The 20,786-nt window shown below is 41.8% G+C and overlaps 1 protein-coding gene across 1 annotated transcript in view; it reads left to right on the forward strand.

The window, feature by feature from the left end:
• SLC9A2 (solute carrier family 9 member A2) overlaps positions 1-20,786 on the forward strand; it is a 91,725-nt gene that overhangs the window by 22,910 nt on the left and 48,029 nt on the right. Inside the window, exons 2-3 of the mRNA XM_008008268.3 lie at positions 12,770-13,233; positions 20,523-20,773. Of these exons, the coding sequence (XP_008006459.3) occupies positions 12,770-13,233; positions 20,523-20,773 (715 nt within the window). The remainder of the gene's footprint in view (positions 1-12,769; positions 13,234-20,522; positions 20,774-20,786) is intronic.

Genomic DNA, 20,786 nt, shown 5'->3' on the forward strand with positions numbered 1-20,786 from the left:
CAGCACACCAACATGGCACAAGTATACATATGTAACAAACCTGCACGTTATGCACATGTACCCTAGAACTCAAAGTATAATAATAATAAAAAATAAATAAAAAGATGAATTCAGATATACCTGTCTCCTAACTTAATGGCCATTACTTTTGTCACTGATTATATCACTTCTAACTTAGTAAGAGAGATGATTACAGCAAATAATTACTTTCTGTTGAAGATGGCTGAATAGGAACAGCTCCCAGCAAGACCAATGCAGAAGGTGGGTGATATCTGCATTTCCAACTGAGGTACCCAGGTCATCTCACTGGGACTGGTTAGACAGTGGGTGTGGTCCACGGAAGGCAAGCAGAAGCAGGATGGGGCGTCGCCTCACCCGGGAAGCATAAAGGGTCAGGGAACTCCCTCCCCTACCCAAGGGACACCGTGAGGGGCTGTGCCATGAGGAACGGTGCATTCTGGCCCAGATACTACACTTTTCCCTTGGTTTTTGCAACCCACAGACCAGGAGATTCCCTTGGGTGCCTACACTACCAGGGCCCTGGGTTTCAAACACAAAACTGGGTGGCTGTTTGGGCAGACACTGCGCTAGCTGCAGGAGGTTTTTTGTTTTGTTTTGTTTTGTTTTTTTCCCCCAGTGGCACCTGGAATGCCAGCAAGACAGAACTGTTCACTCCCCTGGAAAGGGGGATGAAGCTAGGAAGCCAAGTGGTCTAGCTCAGCGGATCCCACTCCTACAGAGACCAGCAGGCTAAGATCCACTGGCTTGAAATTCTTGCTGCCAGCACAGGAGTCTGAAGTTGACCTGGGATACTCGAGCTTGGTGCGGGGAGGGGTGCCTACCATTACTGAGGGTTGAGTAGGTGGTTTTCCCCTTATAGTGCTAACTCTGACTGTGCAGAACTCATGGCAGTGTGGCAAAGTGCCTGAGGTCAGACTGCCTCTCCAGATTCCTCCTCACTGGGCAGGGCATCTCTGAAAGAAAGGGGGTAGCCCCTGTCAGGGGCTTATAGATAAAACTTCCAATTCCCTGGGACAGAGAACCTGGGGGAAGGGGCAGCTGTGGGCACAGCTTCAGCAGACTGAAACCTTTCTGCCTGCCAGCACTGAAGAGAGCAGCAGATCTCCCAGCACAGTGCTCAAACTCTGTGAAGGGACAGACTGCCTTCTCAAGTGAGTCCCTGACTCCCATGGCTCCTGACTGGGAGACACCTCCCAGTAGGGTTGACAGACACCTCAGGAGAGCAGCAGATCTCCCATCACAGTGCTCAAACTCTGTGAAGGGATAGACTGCCTCCTCAAGTGAGTCCCTGACCCCCATGGCTCCTGACTGGGAGACACCTCCCAGCAGGGGTTGACAGACACAGGGAAGCTCTGGTTGACATCAGGTGGGTGCCTCTCTGGGACAAAGCTTCCAGAGGAAGGAGCAGGCACCAATCTTTGCTGTTCTGCAGCCTCCGCTGGTAATACTCAGGCAAACAGGGTCTGGAGTGAACCTCCAGCAAACTCTAGCAGACCTGCAGCACAGGGACCTGACTGTTAGAAGGAAAACTAACAGAAAACAATAACATTAACATCAACAAAAAGGATGCCCACAGAAAAACCCCATCCAAAGGCCATCAGCATCAAAGATCAAAGGTAGATAAATCCATGAAAATGAGGAAAAACCAGTGCAAAAGTGCTGAAAATTCCAAAAACCAGAATGCCTCTTCTCTTCCAAATGATAACAACTCCTCTCCAGCAAGGGCACAAAACTGGATGGAGGATGAATTTGACAAATTGACAGATGTAGGCTTCAGAAGGTGGGTAATAACAAACTCCTCTCAGCTAAAGGAGCATGTTCTAACTCAATGCAAGGAAGCTAAGAACGTTGATAAAAGGTTACAGCAACTGCTAACTAGAATAACCAGTTTAGAGAAGAACATAAATGACCTGATGGAGCTGAAAATCACAGCATGAGAACTTCATGAAGTATACACAAGTATCAATAGCTGAATCGATCAAGCAGAAGAAAGGATATCAGAGATTGAAGATCAACTTAATGAAATAAAGCCTGAAGACAAGATTAGAGAAAAAAGAATGAAAAAGAGCAAACAAAGCCTCCAAGAAATATGGTACTATGTGAAATGACCAAATCTATGATTGATTGGTGTACCTGAAAGTGACAGGGAGAACGGAACCAAGTTGGAAAACACCCTTCAGGATATTATTCAGGAGAACTTCCCCAACCTAGCGAGACAGGCCAGCATTCAAATTCAGGAAATACAGAGAACACCACTAAGATACTCCTCAAGAAGAGCAACCACATGACACATAATCATCAGATTCACCCAGGTTGAAATGAAAGAAAAAATGTTAAGGTCATCCAGAGAGAAAGGTCAGGTTACCTACAAAGGGAAGCCCATCAGACTAACAGCAGATCTCCCTGCAAAAACTCTACAAGCCAGAAGAGAGTGGGGATTGATATTTAACATTCTTCAAGAAAATAATTTTTCAACCCAGAATTTCATATCCAGCCAAACTAAGCTTCATAAGTGAAGGAGAAATAAAATCCTTTATAGACAAGCAAATACTGTGAGATTTTGTCATCACCAGGCCTGCCTTACAAGAGTTCCTGAAGGAAGCACTAAATATGGAAAGGAAAAACCAGTACCAGCCACTGCAAAAACATACCAAAATAAAAAGACCAATGATACTGTAAAGAAACTGCATCAACTAATGTACAAAATAAACAACTAGCATCATGATGACAGGATCAAATTCACACATAACAACATTAAACTTAAATGTAAATGGGCTAAATGCCCCAATTAAAAGACATAGACTGGAAAATTGGATAAAGAGCCAAGACCCATCAGTGTGCTGTATTCAGGAGACCCATCTCATGTGCAAAGACACACATAGGCTCAAAGTAAAGGGATGGAGGAATATTTACCAAGCAAATGGAAAGAAAGAAAGAAAAAAGCAGAGGTTGCAATCCTAGTCTCTGATAAAACAGACTTTAAACCCACTAAGATCAAAAAAGACAAAGAAGGGCATTACATAATGGTAAAGGGATCAATGCAACAAGAAGAGCTAACTATCCTATATATATACACCCAATACAGGAACACCCAGATTTATAAAGCAAGTTCTTAGAGACCTACACAGAGACTTAGACTCCCATAAAATAATAGTAGGAGACTTTAATACCCTACTGTCAATATTAGACAGATAAACAAGACAGAAGGTTAACAAGGATAGTTAGGACGTGAACTCAGCTCTGGACCAAGGAGACCTAATAGATATTTATAGAACTCTCCACCCCAAATCAATAGAATATACATTCTTCTCAGCACCACATAGCACTTATTCTAAAATTGATCTCATAATTGGAAGCAAAACACTCCTCAGCAAATGCAAAAGAATGGGAATCATAACAAACCATCTCTCAGACCACACTGCAATCAAATTATAACTCAGGATTAAGAAACTCACTCAAAACCATAGAACTACATGGAAACTGAACAACTTGCTCCCAAATGACTACTGGGTAAATAAATTAAGGCAGAAATAAATAAGTCCTTTGAAACCAATGAGAATAAAGACACAAGGTACCAGAATCTCTGGGACACAGTTAAAGCAGTGTTAAGAGGGAAATTTATAGCACTAAATGCCCACATCAGAAAGTTAGAAATATCTAAAACTGGCACCCTAACACCACAATTAAAAGAACTAGAGAAGCAAGGGCAAACAAATTTAAAAGCTAGCAGAAGAAAAGAAATAACTAATATCAGAGCAGAACTGAAGGAGATAGGGACACCAAAAACTCTTCAAAACAATCAATGAATCCAGGAGCTGGTTTTTTGAAAAGATTAACGAAATAGATAGGCCTCTAGCCAGAATACTAAAGAAGAATAGAGAAGAATCAAATAGACACAATAAAAAATGATAAAGGGAATATCACCACTGATCCCACAGAAATACAAAATACCATCAGAGAATACTGTAAACACCTCTATGCAAATAAAATAGAAAATCTAGAAGAAATGGATAAATTCCTGTTCTCACACACCCTCCCAAGACTAAACCAGGAAGAAGACTAAACCAGGAAGAAGTCAAACCCCTCAGCAGACAAAAATGTTCTGAAATTGAGGCAGTATTTAATAGCCTACCAACAAGAAAAGCCCAGGACCAGTTGGACTCACAGTGAACTCTATCAGAGGTACAATAAGGAGCTGGTACCATTCCTTCTGAAACTATTCCAAACAACAGACAAAGAGGGACTCCTCCATAACTAATGTTATGAGGCCAGCATCACTCTGATACCAAAACCTGACAGAGATACAACAAAAAAAGAAAATTTCAGGCCAATATCCCTGAAGAACATTGATGCAAAAATCCTCAATAAACTACTTGCAATCCGAATCCAGCAGCACATCAAAAAGCTTATCCACCACAATCAAGGTGGCTTCATCCCTGGGATGCAAGGTTGTTTCAACATATGCAAATCAATAAACATAATCCATCACATAAACAGAACCAATGACAAAAACCACATGATTATCTAAGTAGATGCAGAAAAAACCTTCTATAAAATTCAACACCCCTTCATGCTAAAAATACTCAATAAACTAGGTATTGATGGAACATATTTCAAAATAATAAAAGCTATTTATGACAAACCCATAGCCAATATCATACTGAATGATCAAAAGCTTTTAAAACTGGCACAGGACAAGGATGCCCTCTCTCACCACTCGCATTCAATGTAGAATTGGAAGTTCTGGCCAGGGTAATCAGGCAAGAGAAAGAAATAAAGGGTATTCAAATAGGAAAAGAGTAACTCAAATTGTCTCTGTTTGCAGATGACACGATTGTATATTTCGAAATCCCCATCATCTCAGCCCAAAAACTCCTAATAAGCAACTTCAGCAAAGTCTCAGGATGCAAAATCAATGTCCAAAAATCACAAGCATTCCCATACACCACTAATAGACATAGAACCAAATCATGAGTGAACTCCCATTCACAATTGCTACAAAGAAAATAAAATACCTAGGAATACAACTTACAAGGGACATGAAGGACCTCTTCAAGAGAACTACAAACTGCTGCTCAAGGAAACAAGAGAGGACATAAATAAATGGAAAAACATTCCATGCTCATGTATAAGAAGCATCAATATCATGAAAATGTCTATACTGCCCAAAGTAATTTATAGATTCAATGCTATCCACATCAAGCTACCACTGACTTTCTTCAGAGAACTGGAAAAAACTACTTTAAATTTCATATGAAAACAAAAAAGAGCCTGTATAGCCAAGACAATCCTAAGCAAAAAGAACAAAGCTGGAGGCATTACGCTACCTGACTTCAAACTATACTACAAGGCTACAGTAACCAAAACAGCGAAACGGTACTGATACCAAAACAGATATATAAACCAATGGAACAGAACAAAGGCCTCAGAAATAACATCACACATCTACAACCATCTCATCTTCTACAACCCTGACAAAAAAAGTAATGGGGAAAGGATTCCCTATTTAATAAATGGTGCTGGGAAAACTGGCTAGCCATATGCAGAACACTGAAACTGGACCCCTTTCTTACACCTTATACAAAAATTAACTCAAGATGGATTAAAGGCTTAAGTGTAAAACCTAAAACCATAAAAACTCTAGAAGAAAACCTAGGCAATACCATTCAGGACACAGGCATGGGCAAAGACTTCATGACTAAAACACCAAAAACAATTGTAACAAAAGCCAAAATTGACAAATGGAATCTGCTTCTGCACAGCAAAAATTATCATCAGTGTGAACAGGGAACCTACAGAATAGGAGAAAATTTTTGCAATCTCTCCATCTGACAAAGGTGTATTTTCCAGAATCTGTAAGGAATTTAAACAAATTTACAAGACAAAAACAAACAACCCCATCAAAAAGTGGGCAAAGGATATCTAACAAGTGCTTCTCAAAAGAAGACATTTATGCAGCCAACAAACATGAAAAAAAGCTCATCATCACTGGTCATTACAGAAATGCAAATCAAAACCACGAGATACCATCTCACACCAGTTAGAATGGTAATCATTAAAAAGTCAGGAAACAACAGATGCTGGAGAGGATGTGGAGAAATAGGAAAGCTTTTACATTGTCAGTGGGAGTGTAAATTAGTTCAACTATTGTGGAAGACAATGTGGTGATTCCTCAAGGATCTAGAACCAGAAATACCATTTGACCCAGCAATCCCATTACTGGGTATATACCCAAAGGATTATAAATCATTGTACTATAAAGACACATGCACAGGTGTGTTTCTTGCAGTGCTATTCACAATAGCAAAGACTTCTAACCAACCCAAATGCCCATCAATGATAGACTGGATAAAGAAAATGTGGCACATACACACCATGGAATACCATGCAGCCATAAAAAAGAATGAGTTCATGTCCTTTGCAGGGACATGGATGAAGCTGGCAACCATGATTCTCAGCAAACTAACACAGGAACAGAAAACAAAACACTGCATGTTTTTGTTCATAAGTGGGAGTTGAACAATGAGAACACATGGACACAGGGAGGGAACATTACACACTAGGGCCTATCTGGGGGATGGGGGGCAGGAAGAAGGAGAGCATTAAGTCCTAAGTAGAGCTTAAAACCTAGATGATGGGTTGATGGGTGCAGCAAACTACCATGACACATGTATACCTATGTAACAAACCTGTACCTTCTGCACATGCATCCCGGAAATTAAAGTAAAATAAAACATAGTAAAAAAAGAATTATTTTCTGTTTTTGTAGATTATTTTTGTTTAATGTTAAACTCTTTGACCTTCATGGAATTTTCCACAGTTGTGGAAGTTAAAAAGAAACCTGTAGGTATGTGTTTGCTATTTCTATCTGCCTGTTCCTATAACACTGGTTAAATTATGCTTTCTTTCCTTGTTGTTGTACAGCTTCTTACTTTATATGACATTCATGTACCTCTGTACATCATTGTGTGGATTTACCATTTCATCCCCGACGTCCATTATGGGGTTAATAAGAACATACGGTGATGTGTTTAGCAGTGGTGTGGGGGAGTGTGGCATCGTACTCTGAGAAGTGATGGCTCTTCTCTAATGCTCCCTAGAAATTGTCTGCCATTTCTTCTGGCTAAATCATGCTATCAATTTGTTAAGCTCCATGGTATTTTAAAAGGATTTCTGATTGGTGTTTACCATCTTGAGTTTCTCTCCTAAAATTATCTGCCTTCCTATTGCTTTCCATCTCAGTAAATAGTCGCATTCTACACATTTGTTTGAACCCCAGACTATGGATTCATCCCTCATCATCTGTCTCACATCCTTCATCCAGGCCAGCAGCACACTCTGTTGGAGCACCTGTTACAATACACCCCCCATCCCCCTCCTGTCATACTCACCCCCACTTTAATGGTTGGAAGCCACTCTCAGCCCTCTCCTGGTTTGCTGAAAAGGACTCCTCACTGGCCCGCCTGCTTCTGTTTTTCAACAGCAGCAGTGTTTTTCAACAGTGGGGACCTGGTCATGACATTCCTCTGCTCAAAAGCCTCTCAGGAAATATCCAGCATCTGTCCCAGGGCCACACACAGGCTCTGCAGGCTCCAGCATTTTTCTGTCCCTCTGTCCTCATTTCTTACCTTGTTCTCCTTCATTCTTCAAGCTCCAGCCAGAGTAGCCTCTTTGCTCAAGGTGCTCCCAACTCAGGGCTTGTCCCCTTGTTCTTTTCTTCCCGGCTCTGGAAAGTTCTTCCACTATGTTTCACACCTTCACTTCATTCAGGGCTTCCTTCAGGTGTCACTCACCCATGAGGCTTCCCTCGGCACACTGATACAAAATATCCATCAAGAGGATTCTCTCCTCAATCAAAAGGATTCTCTCACAGCTCTCTGCTTTTGTCTGCACTGCTCATCACTGCCTGCTACTGTGTCTTTATTGGCCGACTGACTTATTTTCTGTTTCCCACACTAGCCTGCAGCTCTCCAGTGCAGAGGTTTTGTTTAACACATTGCTACATCCCAGCACCTTGATGATTCCAAGAAAGCAAATTTTCTCTATTCAAGTTCATTTCTTCTTCAAGAAATACTTGAGGGAGGAAAAGCCATAAATGCATGCACGTTTGTAATTTTTGATTTATTCTGTGAACAATGAAGTCTAAGAAGCCTTCTTTTGTTTGTTCTCACTAATTACTTAGCTGATGAGTTTTTACTTTGGTAGTTCATAAAAGCACAGATACCTGCAGCCCAAGCACCTCATGAGGTCAGTAGGCTTGCCAGAGGTCACAGGTAAAGAGCAGCTGCACCCATTGAATACATTTAGTCCCCACAAATTATTGGAGCTTTCTGTAGTATAAATACTAAAATAAAGCTAGAATTGAATGCTCAACATACAGACAGCATGTTACACAACACAGTTTCTCTGCTTATGTTCACCAAAAAGCACTGAAATAAGATCTTGTGTGACCGCCCTTCATTTAATCTCTTCTTGCCAAAGAAACAATTTGGCAAACTCAGTAACTGCTGTCCTACTTTAAGAAGGGGTCATTCAGGTCAGTTCTGAATGACCCAAGTACTCATTAAAGGAGTGCAGATTTTAAAACATGAAACCGTCTGATTTTTTTTCAACAAGTGTCCCTGGGTTTCTTGCTGTTCCTTTCTGATTTTGTTACTCCTGGATTTTCCTCTGCCTCGCTTTCTTCATGCCACCTTCGGCCGCTGTCCAGGTGGGTCTTCATTCTAACTGCATCCTGCATTTATTTTGCTGTGTTTTATTGGCTGCTTCTCGGTTGTTTCTGCTTGCCCGAGTTTGTGGTCAGGATCAGTCTCATTGCCTGAGCATGGCAGGCACGTTGGTGCATTTCAGCAGTGCCTGTTCCTTCCTCTTTTCCCTGGCTTTCCATTCTCTAACCTTAGGAATGAGAATATCCTTTTGATACAGCAAGAAGAGCAGCACCCCATGTGAAAGCATGGGTCTCTGAGGCTGTTGGGTCAGTGAAAGGAAAGAAAAAGGTGAAAGAGGAAATGGGAGCCTCCAAAACCAGTCCTCATCCATTTTCCTGTTGGTCTCCGTGGATCCTATGGCTTCTGCGCATTTCTTTAAAACTGTTTTCTCTTGCCTTCTTACACATAGGAGGGGAAGGCAACTAAAATTTGGAGGCATTTGTGATGTTAGAGGCACAGTGGTTAAGTACTGTGCAGTTGACTGCCGGGTTATAGGCACGGTTCTTTACCCAGCAGGTGCATTTGTGTCTGTTTCACAGATGAGTAGGTGGGGCCTGCGCATGTTAGGAACCTTTCCACAATCACAGGCAGAGAGCAGGAGGGCTGGGTTTCAAATCAGGGGGCAGTCCTCTGATGGCACGCTGCAGGCCCATGGCAGGAACCTCCAGGTTGTACCGCATTAAGGAAAGGAGGTGATTTCATTTGGATATTAAGGGACTGGAGATGCTGCTGTTGGCTGACTCTTCTCACACAGTAGCAGGTGCACACAGAAGCAGGAGTCAGCTTGGGGGAACAGAGGCATGGTTTTCAGGGAACTTTTTTTATTTCCTCATTTATCAGTGAGGTCAGGGAGCTTGCCAGAGGTCATAGGTAAAGAGCAGCTGCACCCATTGAATACATTTAGTCCCCACAAATTATTGGAGCCTTCTGTAGTATAAATATTAACATAGAGCTAGATTTGAACGCTGAACATACAGATGATCACTGTATTATTTCACAGTTCTTTAAACCTTTTCAAATTTTTACAGCTATATTGATTTGGCTCACAAAATGTTTAATGGTATAGTTTTAGTCCTGTCTGTAAGTTCTTAAGGATTTACTTACTAAAAGTTCTGTGACTGTAAGTACCTAAAGACTTATTCTATCACTTTAATAGTCATTTATCACTTAACAAAGGGGATACGTTCTGCGAAATGCATCCTTAGGCAATTTTGTCATTGTTTGAACATCATAGGGTGTGCTTACACAAACCTAGGTGGTACAGCTTACCACACACCTAGGCTATATAATGTCGTCTACCAGCCTATTGCTCCTCATCTACAAACCTGTGCAGCCTGTTACTGTACTGAACACTGTAGGTATTTGTAACACAATGAGAAGTATTGATGTGTTTAAACATATCTAGACATACACAAGGCATTGTAAAAAATGTAGTATAAAAGATAAAAAGTGGTCCACCTGTATAAGGCACTTACTGTAAATGGAGTTTGCAGGACTGGAGGTTGCTCTGGGTGAGCCAGTGAGTGAGTGGTGAGTGAATGTGAAGGCCTAGGACATTACTGTACACTACTGAAGACTTCATAGACACTGTACATTAGTCTATGCTAAACTTATTTAAAAAAATTTTTTTGTAATAACTCTTAGCTTGAAACACACATTGTACAGTAGCACAAAAGTGTTTTCTTTCATTATACCCTTCTTCTATTTTTTTTTTTGAGTGCAACTTCCATCTCCTGAATTCAAGCAATTCTTCTGCCTTAGCCTCCCAAGTAGCTGGTATTACAGGCACCCGCCACCACACCTGGCTAATTTTTGTATTTTTACTAGAGACAGGGTTTCATCATGTTGGCCAAGCTGGTCTCGAACTCCTGACCTCAGATGATCCACTCACCTTGGCCTCCCAAAGTGCTGGGATTACAGGTGTAAGTCACCGCGCCTGGCCTATATCCTTATTCTATAAGCTTTGTATGTGAAAAAATAGTGTGTTGATATTTAAACGTTTTTGTTAAAAACAAGACATACACATACACATCAGCCTGTGTCTACACAGGGTCATGATCATAAAGGTGTCACCAGGCAACAGGAATTTTTCAGCTCCATGATAATTTTATGGAACCACCATCCTATATGTGGTCCATTGTTCACTGAAACACTGAATGTGGTAGATGGCTGTATTATCTTTCTATAATTCAGATAAAAATTTCTGTCCTACTCTGTTTCTGTTGCTATATAACAGAACACCACAGTTGGATAATTTGTAAAGAACATTGATCTTTTCACAGTTCCAGAGGCTGGGCAGTCTAAGCTTAGGGCACTGGCATTTGGTGTCTGGTGAGTGCCTTCCTGTTTCAGCCTCACATGGCAGAAGGCAGAGGGCATGTGAGAGCAGAAGAGCAAGCTCACCAACCAGCAACGCTGTGAGAAGCCTCTGTGTAAGGACTTTCATCCCACGAATGAGGACGGAGCCCTCATGGCCTAATCACACCTTAAAGGCTCCACCTCTTAAGGCTATCACGTTGGCAACACCTGAGTTTTAGAGAGGGGACCGCCAAAGCATAGCATTCTCATATTCTGCTTTAGTTCTAAAATGTACTGAATGTCTGCAGGATGACTGCTATTGTCCTGCAAGTAAGTGCTCTCCAAACTTAAGCTCCGTCCAGTGACCTTCGTGTGTTAAGTCACTTTCCACGTGTTCTCCATGTGCTGGCCCAACCCACATCTCTCTCCTCTTTCCCTACAGGCCTCCTCCTAACACGTTCTCTGTTTTAAAGCCACAATGGGCTCTACCACGAGTTAAGAGGTGGATATTTCCCACCATTTTTCCATGTACTGGAGAAGCCCCTTCATGGCTCTGTTTAATGCCTGTCTTTTAAGCCTTGCCCAGATATTGTCCTACTCTGGGTCTTCCTAAGCAGACTTCCTCTTCCCTTGTTCCCACAGCACTTGGCTGGGGCTTGACCGCACTTTGCCTTGTATTAGAGTAAGTCATAAATATATGTTGGGAGCTGTATTGGGAACTCTTTGAGGTTAGAGATCATGGCACGTGTATATCCCTCATAGAGTAGTTACTTGAGGCATCCTGACAAATTCATTGGGTTGTCTCTGAAGGACCCAACGTCTCAAATATTAAACCTATTCAGTGTTCCAAATGCAAGAATCAGACACTGAAAATAAATACATTGCCAATGTTTCTGAATGCTGCAGATGAGAGGAGTGATGTAAAAATGGGCTGTGACCCCACTACCTTGGTAGTAAGACCCTGGATCTCTTTCAGCTTCAATTCCCACTTAAATTTTTACAAAGCATGAAAATAACTACCTTGCCTACTCATTAGGGTTTTTATGAGGATGAAATGAGATGTTACATCTGAAAATGTTTTAGAAATCACTGAATTGTTTCAAATATAAAATTGCACCGGGCGCAGTTACTCATGCCTGTAATCCCAGAACTTTGAGAGGCTGAGGCTGGCGGATCACCTGAGGTCAGGAGTTTGAGAGCAGCCTGGCCAACATGGCAAAACCCTGTCTCTACTAAAAATACAAAAATTAGCCAGGCATGCTGGTGCGTGCCTGTAATCCCAGCTACTCAGGAGGCTGAGACAGGGAGAATTGCTTGAACCCAGGAGGCAGAGGTTGCAGTAAGCTGAGATTGTGCTACTGCACTCCAGCCTGGGTGACAGAGGAAGACTCCATCTCAAAAAAAATAAAAATAAAAATGTGTTACTCCATTTCCACAGTCACAATATTGAAGAAAAACTTAATAGGGGTTTAGAAAAATGAAAACTGTACAGTGTAGATAATGTGTATCTATAACACTCCAATTTTAATGTAACATTAAGTTTTTGTCTACATGTGCTTCATGAATAGTTTTAAGGGAAACCTTTGGTTTGCACTGTAATCTGGGAAGCCAGTGTAAAGACCGTGATACTGACTTGGGAGATGGTGAAATAGGACCCACTGGTTCTATCAAAGGGAACCAATTTCCTATCTCCAAAATTCCTCCATAACCCAAGTTTTGTGTCTTTATGTTTTCCTTACCAGGCTTCCATCTGTATCACAAGTTGCCCACAATAGTGCCTGAGAGCTGCCTTCTTATAATGGTTGGACTTCTACTAGGCGGGATTATTTTTGGTGTTGATGAGAAGTCGCCCCCTGCAATGAAGACTGATGTGTTTTTCTTGTACCTCCTCCCACCCATCGTGCTGGATGCCGGCTATTTCATGCCCACTCGCCCATTTTTTGAGAACATTGGCGCCATTTTCTTGTATGCTGTGGTAGGGACCCTTTGGAATTCCATTGGCATTGGTGTGTCTTTGTTTGGTATCTGCCAGATCGAAGCATTCGGCCTCAGCGACATCACTTTGCTCCAGAACCTGCTATTTGGCAGCTTAATCTCAGCTGTGGATCCTGTGGCTGTGCTTGCTGTCTTTGAGAACATTCACGTCAATGAGCAACTCTACATTCTGGTCTTTGGAGAGTCCCTGCTGAATGATGCAGTAACAGTGGTGAGTCACAGTCACACTGCATGACTCCAACAGGTGGGGGCTGCCCAGCCACCTGCAGTGGCTCTCTGCCCCTCAACTGGCAGGGGCGGGACCCTGCACACAGGGTGGTTTCATGAGCAGTTGCCCAGGGCCCTTCACTTGGTTTCATGCTCTGACGTCACTGTCTTTTAATTCTTAATACTTTTAAACTCATTATTTATAATTTATTTATTATCATAAAACTGTCTCCTCATTTTCGTTTTGCACGGGGCCCTGCAAAATATGTAGCTGGTCTGTGCTGACAAGGCCCCCGTTCATGCCAGAGGAACATATGATTTTGGCCTTTGCAACTCTGATGATTTATCAATTTGGCATTTTCAAAAATGAAGGTCTTCGATCATAATTTAAAAGACTTCAGATCCCAGCGTTCTTGTGAGAAGTAATGCTGTCAGTATCCAATGTATATAATACAGGTGAAATGTTAGTACCTACTAAGTGCCATTCTCCATCTGGGGATGCTTTAGTTATCATGTTCATGATTTTACGGAAAGTTTTTGTCACACGCTCACTGCTCACTTTCTGTTACTACTCAACCAGCACATTTCTGGCCTTCATGCCCTTCTCATAAATGAGTATTTATTCAGAAGGCACAAATTATTTGTAATTCTGTCTTGGATTACATAGAATTAGAGTCAGGGGCTGTTATGATCTTAAAGTTAGCAGAATTTACTTCTACCCTGCCTTTTGAACACAGGCAAGGGTTGAGAGAAGGGATGAGAAAGTCCCTCCTTTTACCCACAGACCTGCAAAGAGCTCAGCGTCCCCCAGTTAAAGACACTCAGGTGATGTGCGATTGATGAATCAGTTAGGGAGCACTGATGATGCTGTTTTCTGTTAGCCACAGCTCGGTAGTAGTAAAGGTGACAGTAATGATAGCCACTAACTCGTGAATGCTCCCTTTGTGCTCAGGTCTGTATGACAAATTATGAAACGGGCATTCCTCCCATTATTCAGATACGAAAATTGAGGCAGAAAAAGATTGTGTTTAAAGGACTTAATTTTTAATTCCCTCTCCATTTGCTCTTATCATTACAATGTCATTCCTGACTCATTTAAAAGTCTACAGAGTAGGCTGGGTGCAGAGGCTCATGCCTATAATCCCAGCACTTTGGGAGGCTGAGGCAGGCGGATCACTTGAAAGTCAGGAGTTCGAGACAAGCCTGGCCAACATGGTGAAACCCTGTCTCTACTAAAAATACAAAAAAAAAAAAAAAAAAAAAAAAAAAAAAAAAATTAGCTGGGCGTGGTGGTGAGCTCCTGTTATCCCAGCTATTTGGGAGGCTGAAGTGAGAGGATCGCCTGGGCCAGGCAGGCAGAGGTTGCAGTGAGCCGAGATTACGCCACTACATTCCAGCATGGGTAACAGAGTGAGACTCCATCTCAATAATAATAATAATAATAATAAAATAAAAGTCTACATAGAAACCAATGTATTCTCCATTAGCCTGTATTCTACTGCAAAAGGAAATCCTCAGAATGAATACAATATAATCTCTAAGGACATCCATTAACTTCATGTGAACATTATTATACAGAAGATAATTTATCGATTACAATGTGTAGTATAGATATTTTAAGACTGCTAAGTTACCTCACTTAAGTAACAAAATCCACTTCATATATTCCATTATTCATTAACTGAGTAGTCATTAACTTACTGATATTAAATTTTAACTGGGAAACTGCCATAATAGTAGAGACATTTTATAACTCATTCTAATTTCCAGAGGCAGAAGGCATAAAGTTTTCCATTCTGATGTAGCTCCATATGTAAATTTTACCTTGTTGAAGGAGACTGCGGACATTTGAATGGGAATTCCTGGAGTGAATCTATTTAGTGCAAAGGGAATTTTACAAAGAAATAAGAGTGCCTGTCGCAGTCCTTCTAGGGCAGCTCCGTAGAGTTAAATTAGTTTCAGAATGACACGCCAGGCCTCCACACTGCTTTCCCACCTCTATCAAAATGTTATTCAGATATCTCAGTGGTCCGTTCTTTGAGTTCGTCCCGAATCAGATCTCAGGATAGGGTCTGGCTAAGTCACTGTGTAGAGTATGCAAAGGTAGCAGGCCATCCAGACGCACACCCTGTGCTTCCTCCCAGGAGGTACGGAGGCACAACTGTCGTTTTATAGAAAGAAAGGGAGGGCTGACCCAGGGAAGGCAGGCAGCCAAAGTGAGAGCTTGTCACTCCATTCAGAAGGAGGGCACAGACAGAGCAAGGTCCTGACTGGTGCTTTGAGGTGGAAGCTCTTATCAAGGAATGGCCAGAGCCTTTCAGTCAGAACCACTGTTATGGTTTCATATTTAAGAGCTTCCTTTGGTAACTTACTTGCCCTGGCTGAGAGTTCACAGACCCTCAAAGTCAGACCCACAAGATATCAGGGCATGCCCACAGGTTTGCCAAATAATAAACTACTAGACGTTTCTCTCACTGAATTGGCTGAGTACTGAATTGAGCACGTGTTAAGAATAATTAGAACAATGGTATCAAAAATTTTAATTTTATCTCCTAGTCAGGTATCTTCAAAGAATAGAGGTGGAGATGTTTTGTGGAAGATTCTTTGATTCATTCATTCCATCTTATCCCTAGGAGAGGTTTAAGGAACGCACAGACTTTGGAAAGTTATTAAAAATATGGACCATGATACATATGGCAAAAACTATGAGTCACTAGGAGTTGCAGATAGAAGAATAAGGGTTAGTTTAAGGAACTCATGGACTTTGGAAAGGTATTAAAAATACGGACCATGATGCCTACAGCAAAAACGATGAGTCACTGGGAGTTGCAGATAGAAGAATCAGGGGTAATCAGAGAAAATTCACTGACACAGTATATAACCTCGAGGATGGGTAACATTGTAGGTTAGTACCATTAACTCCTTTCCCAAATTATGATAAATTCAACATTGAGCTAGAAAAGCTGAATCGAAGAAAACTTAGCATGAAAATGTCTCAAAGTAAGAGAAATGGATCGTATAAATTGCAGATCAAACACTTCATGCTATTGTACAGGACTGTAGTAGATTAGAAGTAACTAGAGACAGGGCAATTGAAAAAAATAAAGGTGTGATTTTTAAATAGGACTTTTCTGCTATCCCTTAGAATAAATGTTGTATGAAAACTTCCCCAAATTTCCCTTGTTAGGCAAAGATTTTTCAGGTTATTTCTAGAACATGTTAATGCAGCCACTGAATATTCTAATAAATTTTGCAAGAAGACTTAAAGTTTCCTCCACCTGCTCATAACCAGGCTTAGTTAAGGAGAGCTGGTTCTGTAGAGAGAAGCCAGTAATGGGCCCCAGAGGCCCAGTCACTGTGTGCTGTGGAGTGGAAAGTAACCTTAGGAAGATGGAGGGTAAGCAGTGACCACTTGGATGTTAATTTTGATTTTGCAAACAGCATAATAGATCTAAAATGTCATATGCAAAATGATTATCCTGTATGTTTCATGCAGGAAGAAATCACCTGAACATTCTTTTTTTCTGGAACAGAGCCATTCTGATAGACGACTGTATTTGCATAATTTGCACCCTTGCTTTATGTGATTTCACAGAATTAGTATGCTTTTAAAATCAAAGTTCAAAGTTCGTAACTCCTAATTTTAATATATAAGTTTGCAATTAAAAAAAATCATAAGCAGTATAGTTTCAAAGCTGTCAAATTAGCCCATGACAGAATTTAGTACACAGGCATCACTGACATTTTAATCTAAGAATACAAGTGTCAAGGGGAGATCAACTTTGCACCAACTCACTAGAGACACTGGCAGCCCACATGCATAATATATACACATAATACATAGACCTATATAAATTAAAATTCTAAAACACTTAGATTCCCTTGTCATACAATTAAAGGATTTAACTGGAATGAACTAAGTATGTGGTTTCGGCCAGTTGTAACCAGAAGAATTTTATCTCGTGCTGATCACTAACTAGGTATCAGGTTCAGTGTAAAACAGGTGGGAGGTTGTGGAAAGCTTTCTGGTTGTTAAGGTAACGCTTCTACCTGAGACATTAGCTCTGACACTGCAGTGGCATCTCAGGCAGGAGAAGGATCAAAAATGGAGCTTTGGCCCAATGTGCCGAGAGTACAGTGCCTGTGACCCATCTTAATTCTTTGCGGAGTCTAAGCGGGGATTTAAGACAGGCTGTACCTTTGATAGATTTGATGCATTAAGTTGCCAGCAAAATAGTTTTGTAAGGATTAGGAATGTGTGACCCAGTTGCAGATGCCCGTTAATCTGTGGAAGCAGTACCTGGACTTCCCTCAGAGAACTCTTCAGTGCACTGGATGGACTGGGGTGCAGAGATGAGAGAGGAGAAGACTCAGCTCTGTGCTAAAGGAATTTCTAGTTTTGTTGGGGACATGAGGCACTCACTCAAAACTCAGCACCGACAGCACAAGATGCTGAATGTTCTGGGAGATCATCCGTGGTGCAGGAGGTCAGAGGGCCGGGTATTTGCAAAGGCTGGAGGGGTCCAGGAGGGCTCCTGGGGGCAACAGTAGGTTCAGCTGTGCCTTGGAAGATAGGTAAAGGTTTAGGGGTGGGTTACTGGCAAGAGAAAGGACAAAGAAAGAAAACCAGGAGCAGGAGTTAATAAAGACGGTGTGTTTTATGGAACAGTGATGAAATCCTTTACCATCTGACGTGCATTAGAAAGCAGTTAAAAAAAAAAAAAAAAAAAAGTGTACCAGGTGTTTTGAGACTATGAGGCCTTCCTGATGTGAAAATGGAATGGCAGCCTTTGAAGGAAGTAGGTCTTTTTTTTTTTTTTTTTTTTTTTTTTTTTTTTTTTTTTTGAGACGGAATCTCACTCTGTTGCCCAGACTGGAGTGCAGTGGCTGGATCTCGGCTCACTAGTTTTTTTTTTTTTTTTTTTTTTTTTGTATTTTTTAGTAGAGACGGGGTTTCACCGTGTTAGCCAGGATGGTCTTGATCTCCTGACCTCGTGATCCGCCCGTCTCGGCCTCCCAAAGTGCTGGGATTACAAGCTTGAGCCACCGTGCCTGTCCCAAGGAAGTAGGTCTTGTGGTGGCTGCAGTGGGATTAGAGCAAAGAAGAGAGGAGCCTCCCAGGTGCAGGCTGGAGGCTGGAGACAGAATGTGGTGCCCGAGTGGCCCTGGAGAGAGGCTGTCACTGCAGAAGCAGATGGCTGGGAAACCCGCCTCTCCTCTGGGATGCCGGTGATCGTCCCTTTTGCCTTTGGCTGTTTGGAGGCAAGGAGTATATATAGCACATCTGTGATCCTGTCTCAGGAAGTAACTGTGGCGTGTTGATGCTGATGAAAACCGATGCTGACAGCAGGTTCAAAGTAGAAGTGGGTGCTACGTGGAGCCATTTTCTTCTCTGTCTGACAAACAATGATGTCTTTGAAATATTTAAGTTTTCAGGAGAATGAGTCTCTTTTGTTCTTCTCTGAAGTCATTTCTTGGTGGGGAGCATAGCAAATGATCTCGAGTGTTACATCAACAATTAGGGAAAAGGAAAAGTTCACTGTTTCCTAGGGAATAATCCACTATTTTTCAAAGCCAACAGACATTTATTGTCATCTACTAGGCAGCATAGAAGATGTAAATTGTAATAAGGTGTTGACCGATCACAAGGAACTTATAATCAAGTAGAAAGGAGGGAAGAATAACGTATTAAACCCATATTGTGGTAGGCTATGACCATAAAGTGAAGCAGAAAAAGTGAGATGGCATTGGCCAGGCCGCACACGGCTTACCAGGCAGTGTGACTTCATTCTCCCATGATTGAATCTTGAACCACTTAATCAGGAGGTCAGGAGGCCTGGATGCTAATATTGCCTCTGACAGTTTGTGTCATTTGACCTTGAACAAATGGGACCAGTTTTGAGTTTCTCAGACTCCAAATGAGGGTGTAGCATGGCCTTTCTCCCTAACGTCCTTATCAGTCGGTTTTCCTGGAGATTACAGGTGCTCCCAGAGTTGTAAATATCACAGTGAAAAAGAAGCAGGCCACCTGGTTGGCTGGTGTTTGACTCGCTTATTTTGTGAAAAGAAAGTGGTGGGTCTGCAGCCATGACTTTTCCATTTCAGTTTGGTCAGTGGCCCCAGGCACAAGTTGAAAGCATATGGTCCAGCAGACATGAAGTGCCTGGCACTTTTGAAGGCTTCACTAAACCAAGACTATGTAAAGAACGAAACAACAGGCTGGGCGTGGTGGCTCACGCCTGTAATCCTAGCACTTTAGGAGGCCAAGGCAGGTGGACCTCTTGAGGTCAGGAGTTCGAGACCAGCCTGGCCAACATGGTGAGACTCCCATCTCTACTAAAAATATAAAAATTAGCCGGGGGTGGTGGTGTCTGCCTGTAATCTCAGCTACTTTGGAGGCTGATGCAGGAGAATGGCTTGAATCCGGGAGGCAGAGGTTGCAGTGAGCTGACATCAAGATCACGCCACTGCACTCCAGCCTAAGTGACAGAGTAAGACTCAAAAAAAAAAAAAAAAAAAAAAAAAGAACAACAGAGCAGTCTCATTATAGCATGAAGTTTTGCTGATATGCATTTCTATTTCTTTGTAACAAAATATAAGATAAATCTATTTTAAATTATTCTTAAGGAATAAGAAAACCTAGGCAGATGCGCGCGCACACACACACACACACACACGAGTTTGCTGCCACTTTGCTTGAAGAAAATTCCTTTGGGTGTGTCTCAGTTACACCAGACATGTATGTGTGGGTGGGGAGAGGAGGTGGAGTGTGGAGTGAGGAACTGGTGACCTGGGAGGATGACTGACTCATCCTGGGTACCTGTCCTGATGCGTGAGTCCCTTCTGTCATGTGGTTCCACAATAGGACCTTATAAGGTAAATGTGTTCACAGCAGCACTGATAAGCTTTCTTGCTGTCATATTACTTACCAAGCAATGGTAACATGAGCTGGGTGTGCTGGATGGCAAACAAATATTTTAAAATAATCTTTCAGATGATATCTGGAAAAAATAATGTTTTTGGAATAAGTTATGCAATGCCTTTGAAATTGCCTCTCCCTTACTTTTAGAAATAAATTCCCTGACAACTCACTTTTATTGAAAGGTTTTTTTGGTTAGTTTAAAGCTACGGTATTAAAATATGAGACAAACGAATACACAATGATTGTCACTTTCCTACTTGGGTACACAGAAGAAATGTCCTTATTAGAAGGCCAGGTAGATGCGTTTGTGCCCAGAGTGATAATGGGGAAATTGGAAAGGGTCTTGACAAGGTGTTTTCTTTTTCCTGCAGGTCCTGTACAACTTGTTCAAGTCGTTTTGCCAGATGAAAACCATTGAGACCATTGATGTGTTTGCAGGAATCGCGAACTTCTTTGTTGTGGGAATCGGTGGGGTGCTGATTGGCATCTTCCTGGGCTTTATAGCGGCATTTACTACTCGATTCACCCATAATATCCGAGTGATTGAGCCACTCTTCGTTTTCCTGTACAGTTATTTGTCCTACATCACAGCCGAAATGTTTCACCTCTCGGGCATCATGGCGTAAGTAATTCTT

Source organism: Chlorocebus sabaeus, chromosome 14 (genome assembly GCF_047675955.1).
Source record: "Chlorocebus sabaeus isolate Y175 chromosome 14, mChlSab1.0.hap1, whole genome shotgun sequence".
NCBI lineage: Eukaryota > Metazoa > Chordata > Mammalia > Primates > Cercopithecidae > Chlorocebus > Chlorocebus sabaeus.